The 14,652-nt window shown below is 44.7% G+C and overlaps 1 protein-coding gene across 1 annotated transcript; it reads left to right on the top strand.

The window, feature by feature from the left end:
• Nucleotides 1-7,458: 7,458 nt before the first annotated feature.
• On the top strand, nucleotides 7,459-14,240 carry LOC123156134 (protein adenylyltransferase SelO). The gene is made up of 8 exons (XM_044574301.1): nucleotides 7,459-7,824; nucleotides 7,949-8,058; nucleotides 11,247-11,303; nucleotides 11,384-11,683; nucleotides 12,239-12,486; nucleotides 12,571-12,877; nucleotides 12,962-13,235; nucleotides 13,738-14,240. Exons 1-8 carry the CDS (start codon nucleotides 7,519-7,521, stop codon nucleotides 13,990-13,992), a joined length of 1,857 nt encoding a protein of 618 aa, XP_044430236.1. The 5' UTR covers nucleotides 7,459-7,518; the 3' UTR covers nucleotides 13,993-14,240.
• The last annotated feature ends 412 nt before the right edge of the window (nucleotides 14,241-14,652 follow it).

The raw sequence follows: 14,652 nt of genomic DNA, 5'->3' as shown, positions 1-14,652 counted from the left end.
ATCATGAAGTTTTGGATCAAGTCACTACCGTACCTCGTAGGGTGACAAGGATGCGTACTACTTCAAAGTGGTACGCAATACTGTCTTGAAGGTCATGTTGCTAGACAACAATGAACCTACGAGTTATGGAGAAGCGATGGTGGGCCCATATTCCGACAAATGGTTAGAAGCCATGAAATCCAAGATAGGATCCATGTATCAGAACAAAGCATGGACTTTGGTGGACTTGCCTGATGATCGGCAAGCCGTTGAGATAAATGGATCTTTAAGAAGAAGACGGACGTGGACGGTAATGTCACTGTCTATGAAGCTCGACTTGTGGCGAAGAGGTTTTTCAAAAGTTCAAGGAGTTGACTACGATGAGATTTTCTCATCCGTAGCGATGCTTAAGTCCGTCAGAATCATGTTAGCATTAGCTGCATTTATGAAATCTGGCAGATGGATGTCAAAATGAATTTCCTTACCAGTTTGCGTAAGGAAAGGTTGTATGTGATACAATTAGAAAGTTTTTGTCGATCCTAAGGATGCTAAAAGGTATGCTGGCTCCAGCGATCCTTCTAAGGACCGGAGTAAGCATCTCGGAGTTGGAATGTGCGCTTTGATAAGATGACCAAAGATTTTGGGTTTATACAAAGTTCATGAGAAACTTGTATTTCCAAAGAAGTGAGTGGGAGCACTATAGAATTTCTGATGAGTATATGGTGTTGACATATTGTTGATCAGAAATGATGTAGAATTTCTGGAATGCATATAGGGTTATTTGAAAGGTGTTTTTCAAGTGAAAACCTGGATTAAGCTACTTGAACATTGAGCATCAAGATCTATGAGGATAGATCAAAATCGCTAAATGGTACTTTCAAATGAGCACATACCTTGACATGATCTTGAAGGTGTTCAAGATGGATCAGTCAAAGAAGGAGTTCTTGCCTGAGTTGTAAGGTATGAAGTTAAGAGTTAAAGCTCGACCATGACAGAAGAGAGAGAAAGGACGAAGGTCGTCCCCTATGCTTCAGACGTAGGCTCTACAATATGCTATGCTGTGTACCGCACCTGATGTGTGCCTTGCCACATGTCTGGCAAGAGGGTACAAAGGTGATCAAGGAGTGGATCACCAGATAGCGGTCAAAATTATCCTTAGAGGAATAAGGATTGGTTTCTCGATTATGGAGGTGATAAAGAGTTCGGCGTAAAGGGTTACGACGATGCAAGCTTTAACACCTATCCGAATGACTCTGAGTAGCAAAACGGATACGTATAGTGGAGCGACCATTTGGAATAGCTCCAAGTGGAGCATGGAAGCAGCATTTACAATATGACCTAGAGATTTGCAAAGTACATACGGATCTGAATGTTTCAGACCCGTTGACTAAAACCTCTCTCAAAGCAAAACATGATCAAACCCCAGAACTCATTGAGTCTTAATCACATGATGATGTGAACTAGTTTAATGACACTAGTAAACTCTTTGGATGTTGGTCACATGGCGATGTGACCTATGAGTGTTAATCACATGGCGATGTGAACTAGATTATTGACTCTAGTGCAAGTGGGAGACTGTTGGAAATATGCCCTAGAGGCAATAATAAATTAGTTATTATTATATTTCCTTGTTCATGATAATCGTTTATTATCCATGCTATAATTGTATTGATAGGAAACTCAGATACATGTGTGGATACATAGACAACACCATGTCCCTAGTAAGCCTCTAGTTGACTAGCTCGTTGATCAATAGATGGTTACGGTTTCCTGACCATGGACATTGGATGTCGTTGATAACGGGATCACATCATTAGGAGAATGATGTGATGGACAAGACCCAATCCTAAGCCTAGCACAAAGATCGTAGTTCGTATGCTAAAGCTTTTCTAATGTCAAGTATCATTTCCTTAGACCATGAGATTGTGCAACTCCCGGATACCGTAGGAATGCTTTGGGTGTACCAAACGTCACAACGTAACTGGGTGGCTATAAAGGTGCACTACAGGTATCTCCGAAAGTGTCTGTTGGGTTGGCACGAATCGAGACTGGGATTTGTCACTCCGTGTAAACGGAGAGGTATCTCTGGGCCCACTCGGTAGGACATCATCATAATGTGCACAATGTGATCAAAGGGTTGATCACGGGATGATGTGTTACGGAACGAGTAAAGAGACTTGCCGGTAACGAGATTGAACAAGGTATCGGTATACCGACGATCGAATCTCGGGCAAGTACAATACCGCTAGACAAAGGGAATTGTATACGGGATCGATTGAGTCCTTGACATCGTGGTTCATCCGATGAGATCATCGTGGAACATGTGGGAGCCAACATGGGTATCCAGATCCCGCTGTTGGTTATTGACCGGAGAACGTCTCGGTCATGTCTGCATGGTTCCCGAACCCGTAGGGTCTACACACTTAAGGTTCGATGACGCTAGGGTTATAAAGGAAGTTTGTATGTGGTTACCGAATGTTGTTCGGAGTCCCGGATGAGATTCCGGACGTCATGAGGAGTTCCGGAATGGTCCGGAGGTAAAGATTTATATATGGGAAGTCCTATTTTGGTCACCGGAAAAATTTCGGGTTTTTCCGGTAACGTACCGGGACCACCGGGAGGGTCCCGGGGGTCCACCAAGTGGGGCCACCAACCCCGAAGGGCTGCATGGGCCAAGTGTGGGAGGGGACCAGCCCCAGGTGGGCTGGTGCGCCCCCCCCACAGGGCCCAGGGCGCAGGGAAGTGGGGGAAGGGGGCAAACCCTAGGGCAGATGGGCCCTAAGGCCCACCCTAGGTGCGCCTCCCCCTCTCCCCTTCTGGCCGCCACCCAGATGGGATCTGGGGGCTGCCGCCACCCCTAGGGAGGGAACCCTAGAGGGGGCGCAGCCCCCTCCCCTCCCCCTATAAATACTTGAGGTCTGGGGGCTGCCCAACACACGAGTACCTCTTCCCTTGGCGCAGCCCTACCTCTCTTACTCCTCCTCTCCCGCGGTGCTTGGCGAAGCCCTGCAGGATTGCCACGCTCCTCCATCACCACCACGCCGTTGTGCTGCTGCTGGATGGAGTCTTCCTCAACCTCTCCCTCTCTTCTTGCTGGATCAAGGCATGGGAGACGTCACCGGGTTGTACGTGTGTTGAACGCGGAGGTGACGTCCGTTCGGCACTAGGATCTCCGGTGATTTGGATCACGACGAGTACGACTCCTTCTACCCTGTTCTCTTGAACGCTTCCGCTTAGCGATCTACAAGGGTATGTAGATGCACTCTCCTTTCCCTCGTTGCTGGTTTCTCCATAGATAGATCTTGGTGATTCGTAGGAAAATTTTGAATTTCTGCTACGTTCCCCAACATCTAGTTGGTACAACTTACCATTATATGTTAGACGGGTGCCAAAATTTGTCAGCAAGGCAGGAAAGCATCATACATTCACCAAGAAAATGGAGGATCCAGTTCTCGCTTGCTCTGATGCGTACATTTATCAGAAGTTCAGAACATCCGCAATACCCTAATTAAGAATTTCTAGGTAATTTGCTGATAGCATAAGCAAAGCAATTGACATAATCAAAAGAAGGGGAGATCACTACTAGCTCTCCCAAGAATTGAGACCGAAACTGAAACTCTTCTGACAGCAATCATAGAACCTACTAAAAATCCTTACAAAACAAACCACGTAATTAAACAGCAAGAACATTCGTGGCCCATAGAGCAGGCAAAGATTATGGAGGATCCATGGCCAACAGGAAGTGGTGTCAGTCCACAGGTAACAGTTACGATGATGCTGTACCAAGGTCATTGTTGAGAAGGAAACACATGCCAGTATCTTTACTTTCATGAACCCAATACATAATAATTATGATAGTGAAGGTCACAAACTGAAGAGGCAAACTATCATATTGCAACGATATCATACTGAAAAACACTACATAGAACCAATAAGGTTGATATAGTATTATCTATGTCATGCAACATGTAATTTGTGAGCATTCTTCAGATAAGCATCTTGATAAGTTTATGTATTTGGTCAAGGGCTGGCTCCTTCACGACTACAAAATTTAAATCCATGTAGTATTCTGCGATAATTGATTTAAAGCTTAAAAGACATATTTTGTCACCATCTCATAAACCGAATCTGTAGATCATAGAAGAGATACAAGATATGTTTACCTTTTCAAGTCTTATGCCAAGAAGTTCCAAATTATGACTTAATGCTCGACTCCAACTGCACATTTTTGCATGGGTCGTCCTGCCAATTTTATATTAACAAAAAGTGTCTCTTTAATCTTCTGCGTGGTTAGGATTCAAACTGGATACATGTGGAACATCTCGCAATACTTCAGTTCACATGTGTAGGTTCGGCTGAGAGGATTCAAACTGAATATGTGAACTGTAATGGTGTTGAGAGGGTCTACCGTATAGATACTCTTGAATTCGAATCAAGATCAGGGGGTGGGTCGCATGGGGGTATGACAAGAACCGCAAGCTGCGGTGCCACTGCGTGGAGGAGATGTGTAGGATGATGGCTGAGGGTATGGAAGTCGCAAACAGCGTCTCCGGTGAGCTGTGAGACGAAGCGCAAAACGGGAGAGAAGTAGATGTTGTCGTTGTCACCGCCCGCCACCACCTACACTCCTCCTGCCTCGTCCTCGCCTCCCCCGTTACCAAGATCTTCGCCCCACCATGCAGCGCCATCACCCGCCTATTCTCTTCGGGGATCATCTACAAAGGATCTATAAATAAAGAAGTCTGATGTAGAATAAATTCGAAGTTGCACATGAAGGAATCTATCTTACAACCATTCAAGCCCCTCGAAGTGAAGCACGCCCTGAGCCCCTCCCAGCCCCTCCCAACCGAGAGGCCCCAATTGAAATTGATTAGATGTCTGTACGTACCTCCAACTGGTCGCTCGACGCGATGGATCTGGCGACAGCGCACCCGAGGACTCCAGATATGGCTTGAAAAACCGGACACATGCTTCAAGAATGTAGTGCGCCACTGATTTGGGGTTGGAGCTCGTCGCCAGCTCGGGAAGAAGATGCTCCCTGTTGCGACTTTAGGGAATACATGAGGAGGACAGCGGTGGGTAAGCGAAGAAGGAGGCGCCGCTCTGACAGGGCGGTTGAGGGGCTGCGAGATGAACACCATGGCGGCGGCAGCACACCTAGGGCTGGCGAAGGTAGGTCGTGCGCGAGAGTGATAGATACGAAAGGAGCGTCGTGTTTTTTGTTTTTTGAGAAACATGAGCGTCGTGGGGTGTGGGCGGCTGCACGGAGTAGACCTGTAGAAGCTCGTTAGGCCCAATTGCACGCCAGGCATCCAAAATAGTCACCGGAGCAGCGGCCCAGCAAGGAAACGCTCGATTTTAGCGAACGCAACCATTCCAGGCGGGATTAAGAGTAAATCTAACGGCCAAAAACGTCCTGAACTAATGATCTAAAGGCTAAAAATGCTAATAGTCTGAGAGGGCTGGAAAGGTGCTCAGTTTTAATATATCTAAATATATATATGTATATCTGTGTGTGAATCCAGTGAAATTAAATGGATATAAATAAAAATAGGGGATATATGTCCTCTTTGCCGTCTGCTAGCGGACGACAAAGAGCTTTGCCGACTGCTAGCAGACGACAAAGAGGACATGTGGCAGCTACCTGTAGAAACTGGGAACACTGGCTGCATATTTGGACAGTTTGCCGTCCGCTGGCGGACGACAAAGACCTTTGAATTTTTGCCGTCTGCTGGCAGACGGCATAGCTGGCCACGCGGCAGCTTCCCAGTGCTGGCCTAACTGAGCTCTTTGTTGTCCGTCAGCAGACGACAAAGAGCTTCGACTCAGTGCCGTCCGCTGGCGGACGAAAAAGAGCGCCGTTAACCCCCTAATGGCTCTGACGCCACCCCACCGCCGTCCGTTGTCTTTGCCGTCTGCTGGCCTCAGATGGCGGATGGCACAATCTTTTGCCGTCCGTTTCTAGGAAGCGGACGGCAAAGAAGGCCTTTGCTGGCACCTGTTCAGACGGACAGTTTGCCGTCTACTGACAGACGGCAAAGAAGTTTGCCGTCCGGTATCTATGCCTTTGCCGTCTGCCATGGCGGACGGCAAAGAAGCTGATTTCAGTAGTGGCTTTTGGTGCGGTTTTGGGTGGGATGGGGTGTCGGAGTCCTACATGACGGAGGTCCGGACTCAAGCAATGCCCCTGGTTTGTTTCCATTTTGTGGGAAAATGGACGCATAGACACATCCATGGACGTATGTAGGACGACATTGGATTGCAAACAACGTCCAAACTGCTCGGTCCAAACATTTGCGGGCGATTTGAGGGTCAGCGTTGGAGATGCCCTGAAGCACTCACTGACTAGGTAAGTCCGTCACAAGGGCATGTACAATGATGCCATGTTAGGAGAGCCATGTAGGATATTTGATGAGGTGAAGAAAAAAGAAATCAGAAGCAAATACTTGCTTTCTGTTAATTATGAGATGATCTTGAAGCATCAGTATGCCTCATCACGCTTGTGTGTGAAAAATCTAGTTATTGGAGATAAGATTGAGAAATAACATTATACATCATGTTTTCATTACAGATTTAAGATAAGATGGCCTTGTAAAACACAACGTGCCCCAAGTTTATCTTCATGTGATGCTCTGGACGGACTTACTCCTTCGTCTCTTCTCCAAGCGAACACGCCAACTACGGTTTTTGCATCGTCTCCTATGGCCTTAGTTATGGGGGCGTGATGGATTCTAGCCTTGCCAGCCGGAGGGCGCAGTTTTTATATTTTTTTTTAAGTTTTGATAGATTTTGTGTCCTCTTAGAAAGACGAGATGGCCACGGATCTCTGAAGATGGAATAAGTTTTTCACCACCTAGCCCCTGTCTCAGTTATGTGTCTAGTATCATTGGAGGGTGTGCCTCCGGCAGATCTCGAAGATTTGGTTGGTGGTTGTCTTCGGCAGTGTATCTTCAGGTTAGATCCTTCTGACCTATGCTTCCCATCAGTGATGGTTGCTATTCTAGTGCGTTGGTCCTATAAATACAACAAGTTTTGCCCTGCTTCATTGATGCAGGGTTGATGAAGACGGCATTCCTTCAGCTCTCCAGTTTTGTAGTCATCATTAGATGGTCTATAAATCTAGTTTTATTTTATTATTTCATCCGTTTCATAATTTATGAGTGTTTTATTATTTTTCGAGAGTACGCTAAATGCGTACCATATTAAGAGCGTTTTATTATCTCGAATCAATAATGAATAGATCAAAAGTTCCTTTTAAAAAAGTTTATCTCCACGTGATCAGACCACGTAAGCATGGCCAAGCGCACGTGTCCGTGCCTCCACGACCCACACCCGCCGGGCCAGCCTCCAACAAATCGCACCGTTCAACCAGGACCGCTCGCTCCTCTCACCCACCCCAGAGTCCCACACCCAGGCCACGCGGAACGGCCACGCACGCCGCCCTACCACAACGCGCGGGTCGACACGCCCGCACAGGATTGACCCGGACGGAGAGAGGGACAGAAAAAAAAAGGGCGCCGCACGCAGCACGCAGGCGCCATGCCCCCTCAGTTGCGCTTCCCCACCGTCCTCCCCAACCTATACCCCCACCTCCTCCTCCCCCGCTCCCTCCCCTCTCGCCGTCTCCGCCTGCCGCCGCCCCCGACCCCGCGCCACCCGCTCCGCCGCCTGCTCTTCCGAGGCATGGCCTCCTCCGCCACCGGCGAGGCGGCGCCGGCCGCCGGGACGAGCGGCGCCGGAGAGGCCTCCACCCGCCCGCGGCGCGCGCTGGAGGAGCTCGCGTGGGACGAGACCTTCGTCCGCGAGCTGCCCGGCGACCCGCGATCCGACAACATCCCCCGCCAGGTTCGCCCCCATCCCTCGCTCCCAGCTTACTTGCCTTCTTTGCTCCTAGCTTTGCCGCACGGTTGGCGTAGCACCTAGGTTAATTTCTTGCCAAGCATTTAACCGCGAAGTTTTGGTGTCGCAGGTGCTGCACGCTTGTTACACCAAGGTATCTCCCTCGGCGCCCGTGGAGAACCCTAAGCTCGTGGCGTGGTCCGAATCCGTAGCTGACCTCCTCGATCTGGATCACAAAGAGTGAGTTAACACATCGCAGTTACTCACTAGCTTTCTGGCTATGATTTCCATCGCTCTTGAGAGCATTGTGGCACCTCCCTTTTGTTTAGCGGTAACTGGTTATTAAGATGTGCATGAAGATAAAGTTACAAATGGGTGTGATTTGTGTTGAAATTATGAGCTCACGCTACTCTTGGTAGATCACAACCTACATATGATCCAGTGAGCAGTAATTTCTGTGCACTAAAGGCTACCACACCAGACCGACTAATAAGATTGTCTACTAACTCCTGTGCACTAAAGGTGATAGTTTCGATAGGAATTTGTAAACATAAGAGTTAATTCCTATCCAGAATTAGCATACCCGAATTTCCCAAAGGGTATCATGCAGAAGATCTTTATTATTTACGATTTATGAAGCAAAAGGTGGACTTGCTACTTAAGTCAAAGAGCCTTTTTCATTTATTCAGACATATATTCACCCCCACCCCCTGTATTTTTTCTCAAAGTTCACCACTAGGAAATTTCTTGGAAACAAAATAGTTATCGATCAGATATTTACCAAAATTTCCCAAAGGGTAACATGTAAAAGATCTGTATTGTTTACAATTTATGAAGCAAATGGTGGACTTGCTACTTAAGTCAAAGGGCTGTATCCATTCATTTACACATATATTAACTCCACCCCTACCCCCCTGTTTCTTTTTCGAATTTCGTCACTATTTCTGGGGAACAAAATGGTTATCGACTCAGACACCAGATCATTAACTAGTAGTTGAACAGAGCCATATATGTTGTGAAAGGATCCAGCTGTTCGCCTGAATGAAAGGCATATAAAAAACTTTGGGTAGTTCCAAGGTTTTCGAGTCGATGAGTCAACGAGTCGTTCTGGGGTAGCGACTCTTGACGAGTCGTGCCTGGCTGGTCGACTAGTCTCGAGGTTGAGTCAAAATCTGGCAGTGTGACTCATCGACTAGCCGACGACATTGTTTAATTATGTGATATTTGATGGTTGGGCTACAGAACAGCCATAGGCCCATAGTAGAAGCAGAAAATTCCATATTCACGGAAACGGGAAGTTCCATATTCATGCATGTTCCACCAGGAAACGCCGTTCCATTTTTGTTTCCGTTTCCGCATAAAAATTTCAGTTTCCATTTCCGTTTTGCGAATTTCCATTTTCGTTTCCATATTTCCTCTCCGTTTCCATTTTTCTGCTGGAAAAGCGGAAAGCTATGTTTTCATCCCTACGTGCATAGCACTTGACTGATTTTTGTGTATGTGCAGCTTCTCGTGCATGTAGCTCTCTCGGCCAAAACTCCCCACGAGAACTCGCGATCAGCTAAAACGTATTACAGATTGGGAGACTATATAATAGCCAAATGCACGTGTAGTACCTTTTAAGTTTCTCTCTCAATTTTTGCTGATGTACAAGAAGCAACTTCCTTCGGTGCTTATACACACGTTCATGCATGACCTGGGAGTTGACTAGGACTAGGAAACCTAATTCTTTTACTCCTTCTGACTTTAAAAAAGAAGGCTTATAAAGTCAAACGGTGTAAAATTTGACCAAATTTATATAAAAAACTATCAACAACTATAACCCAATTGGTATCATTAAATGCGTAATAAAATATATTTTCATATTATCTCTACTCCTATAAAAGACCCAGTTGGTGATGATGGTGTGTCTGCCACCCGTCATTTCTGACCATTAGATCTGCATCTAACAACTGTGAGGTAAGTTGTGGCCTTTTTGCAACAATAGCCCACTTCTCCGCTCCAATTTGCAGAAACCCCCTTAGTATCTTGAAACCAACCACATCCCTCCCTCACCTCATCAAAACAGCCCGAGGAATATATCTTGAGTGAAACATAATACTATATTTTTAGTAATATATGTATATCAAAACTAGAGTGTTTTCTTTCAAGTTTGTGAACAAATATTATTCTACTTTGAATCCGTTGCAACGCACGGACACATTGCTAGTACTTACCAAAATATGTAGTTACTGATAGTTTTTCCTACAAGCTTTTTCAAAATTTGCACTGTTTGCTTTAGACAAAATTATGTACCTTCTTCTTAGAGTCGGGGGAGTAGGACTTATCCCTAATTCTAATCATATATTCCTATACGAACTCTAGCACTAAGCATTCAAGTCTCATGCTCATCTCTTATTTTCCCAAATTCAACGTCATCTCACCATGACTCACCTCAATGGAAATTTGGCCCCCTCTTGATTGCTTGTCACACAGCGACGTTCCGCCACTGGTTAGTTCATCATTAATTTCAAGAGTGTATATTAGGCGACTAATTTTCTGAATAGATAATAAGAAAAATATATATAGTGGATGTAAATACTTCAAACACCAGCCCAAACTGTTTGGAGCTAGTACAAAAGTACACAGTACACAATCAAAGATGGCAGATAGTTAAAAATATCTATAATACTGTTCAGAGAGAATGAAAATTCCAATCAGGCATATACATGTATATTCATATAAAATTGAAGCCACATGCCAAAAAAATAATTGAATCCTAGTTCCGTGGGGAATTACCACATTAAACAAGAGCTCTTTTTTTGCAGACATAGAGCTTTATTAAACAAGAGCTCTTGCATGGAAGCATCAATGCGACCTTCGTATTTATGACCTTCGTATTTATACCTATATGTTATGTACACGCCGCCCAGCATGCATGCAGACCGTGCGGTGCAGCATGGTATTACGTATAGTATATAAAATGTACATATGACAAATGAATTGGTTTGGTGCAGTGGTTGGCTAGCTTGTACGACCAGGGCGAGGGCGTGGTTCGAATCCTGTCTGCCCCTAATTTTTTCTTCGAATTCTTCTCGGTGTGTACTGACAGCTGGGCCCTCGGTAGCCCGTGCATAAATTCCGGACACAGCAGGGTGTTTTCTGCAGTGCCACATGTCAGCTTAGGATTGGCTTTTTTTTGTGCACCTGGGATGTAAGTTTGTGGGTGGTGGAGTCCACTTTTACAAGTTTATGGACCAAATCATCACAGACCACGCAAGTTTCTGCCCCCCCCCCCCCCCCCCCCCCCCCCCCCCCCCGGTGCCTTTACCTCATATTTTAACTCCCTGCCCAATGGCATCCATTTCTCATAACATTTTTCTGCATCCTTGCTGATATTGGACATAGAAAAATCACAAAAATAACAATTATCCTCTATTCATTTTCAGGTTTGAAAGGCCTGATTTTCCTCGGTTCTTCTCAGGAGAAACTCCGTTGGTGGGAAGGTGTGTGATACCTGTGCTTAATATCTTGCTAATTTGTTTCGTCAGAATATATAACACTCCTACTGAACAACCACCTGCAGTGTGCCTTATGCCCAGTGTTACGGTGGACACCAGTTTGGTTCATGGGCTGGTCAGTTGGGGGATGGACGAGCAATAACTCTCGGAGAGGTTCTCAATTCTCGAGGTGAGAGGTGGGAGTTGCAGCTCAAGGGTGCTGGAAAGACTCCTTACAGCCGATTTGCAGATGGCCTCGCTGTCCTGCGCAGCAGCATCCGTGAATTCTTATGCAGTGAAGCTATGCATGGTCTAGGCATTCCTACAACTCGTGCTCTTTGTCTAGTTGAAACTGGCAAATCTGTTGTGCGAGATATGTTCTATGAGTATGTCATGATATCTTCAGTTTCTAATCAACATTTTTGCTGGATCTACTTTTGCTTTTAGTTTCCCTTCCTATTTGGATGATTCGTAGTTGCTGCTTTGAGACGGTTCATTTCTTATACTAGTAGCTACATAATCCGTATGAACATATAATTAGTACTATCACACTGCCATCTAAAATTCCAAAGTCCTTTTGTTTGCCTACTAATGGTTTCCTTATCTAATAATAATTACTTTATTTACTCATCCTGACTTACGTAGGCCTATTATTTTGAAGCGCCAAATTTCGTAATGTTGATTTATTATCATCAATTCCCTGGGATATTCCAAAGCAGCCTCTGGGAACTAGGATAAGTTACTTAATTGCTACTCTGCAAATGTAGGCAGGCAAAGCATGTTGCACATGATGGTACCTGGGTGTTTACTCGTCCAGTATTTATTGATCTAAAATATAGGAATCTGAATCATTTTGCCATGATTTATCTCTTGAAGATTTCAGTACTACATATTGACATTCCCTTGTGTCGTTGAATAATTTGTTTTTTCTAATATGCCAGTGGTAATGCAAAAGAGGAGCCAGGTGCAATTGTGTGCCGTGTAGCACCATCGTTTTTACGTTTTGGTTCATACCAGTTACATACTACAAGGGGCAAAGAGGACCTTGAAATTGTTCGTCGTTTGGCAGACTACACAATACGTCATCACTACCCACATCTTGAAAATATTAAAAAGAGTGAAGGTTTATCTTTTGAGGCAGCTATAGGAGACTCTCCAGCAATAGATCTTACTTCCAACAAATATGCTGGTAAATTTCCTTTTATGTCGTTTTCTTTGAATGTAGACATTGATCTTGTGAATTAACTAACTTCTATCTCCTTGCAATTAACAGCCTGGGCAGTTGAGGTTGCAGAGCGTACTGCTTACTTGATAGCCAGGTGGCAAGGTGTTGGTTTCACCCATGGTGTGCTTAACACTGATAATATGAGTGTGTTGGGCCTAACTATTGATTATGGACCCTTTGGTTTCTTGGATGCTTTTGATCCTAGCTTTACTCCGAATACAACTGATCTCCCAGGTAAGAGATACTGTTTTGCAAATCAACCTGATGTTGGTTTGTGGAATATTGCCCAGTTCACTGGGCCATTGTCGGCTGCGGATCTTATCAGCAAGGATGAAGCAAATTATGTTATGGAGAGGTATTTATTCTTCCAAAATCTATGCTGGCCATCTGCAATTTTGACTACATTTATTGTAGCGTTTTGATATGTTCTATATTGTAGGTATGGGACAAAGTTCATGGATGAATATCAATCTATAATGACAAAGAAACTTGGTCTGTCAAAATATAACAAGCAGCTTATTAGCAAGCTGCTGAACAACTTGGCTGTCGATAAAGTTGACTATACAAATTTTTTCCGTCTTCTTTCGAATGTCAAAGCAGACCGTGACATCGCAGAAACTGAGCTACTTGTTCCCATAAAAGCTGCACTCCTGGATATTGGGAAAGAAAGAAAGGAAGCATGGATTAGTTGGGTACAAACATATGTTGAGGAGGTATGTATTTTTGTATATATAAAATTGTTCTCTTCCCAAATTGCTCGGATAGTAATATTTAACATGACATAATATATCAATGATTATATTGCTATTTTTGGGCTATTTTCTCAGCCTGATCATTTTATGAAGTTGGAGTATTTTTTTCTTTTGTTCTTTGAGAACAAGCTGGGATACTCTTGGAAACAAAAGCAGCATTGCATTTGCATAGTTTGGGAATCTCATCACATAATCGTCTTTTATAATAACTCGTGCATTGTAAATTAAGTGTCATCGGCATGGCAGAAGTTCTAAGATTCTGTTATTCTCTACCTCCTGTTGCCACAATGTTTTCCTGTAATGAACCCCCTTACTGACTGTTGTTCCACCCACCATTTGATAAGTTTGTGCCAGTATTTGGTTTTGGACCTCTAGTCATGCCTTATAGTTGGATCTTTTAAATCACAACACTGTTAAAAACCTAAACAACTTCAATCTAATGATATGTTGATGCTTTGTGAAGCTGGTGGCTAGTGGTGTCTCCGATGAAGAAAGGAAAGCCACAATGAACCGTGTCAACCCAAAGTATGTTCTTCGGAACTATCTCTGCCAGACAGCGATTGACGCAGCTGATCTAGGTGATTACGAGGAAGTTCGCCGGCTATTGAAAGTTATGGAACATCCATATGATGAGCAGCCGGGAATGGAGAAATACGCCCGCTTGCCACCGGCCTGGGCATACAGGCCTGGGGTGTGCATGCTATCCTGCTCGTCATGAGCCACATCCAGCTATGACCAATATACAGTGTTGTATACTTTTTTGGTTGTATAGGAGGGGTTTACCCTGTAATATGCAGTGTTCCTAGCGCCACATTGTTTTATTACTGTGGTGCGATGTCCGAAACTTAGTCATGTTGTTTGTTGCCTTGACTTTGGGTAGCAGAACGTTCAGCCGTTCAGGAGCAGTTGGGAAATGAAGCGCTCCATACCTAAAGTTTCTGAGATGGTAATGTTATCAGTGGAAAACCCTTGTGTTGGATATTATCGGCTGTTGGTCTGGTTGCATCTGGCAACATGGGGGTGGTATGTTTTTTTTTTTGAGATGAACATGGGGGTGGTATGTTGACATTGTTTATCACTGTTACAATGTGCGTAATTCTACTGTTGAGCCGCTTGAGCCGCTTTCTTGAATGGTTTAAAGATCCACGGAGGATCGTATCGCAAACAGGTGTAGTCTACACCGGATGGTTAGCATGCATGAATATCTGTACTGGCCTCCTTTCTCCTAGTCACTATTGCAGCCTCCTTTCTACTAGTCACTATTGCAATAGAATGATATGCATTCCGAAACAGATATCCTCATTTTTCAAATTTATTTTAGAAGTCATAGACAGTTGCTAAAAGCTCTCTCATGCCTCATTCGGTCAGTTTGGAGGAT

This window comes from Triticum aestivum, chromosome 7B (genome assembly GCF_018294505.1).
Source record: "Triticum aestivum cultivar Chinese Spring chromosome 7B, IWGSC CS RefSeq v2.1, whole genome shotgun sequence".
NCBI lineage: Eukaryota > Viridiplantae > Streptophyta > Magnoliopsida > Poales > Poaceae > Triticum > Triticum aestivum.
Note: the sequence above shows the minus strand (reverse complement) of the source record. Positions and strands in the feature narration are given on the sequence as shown.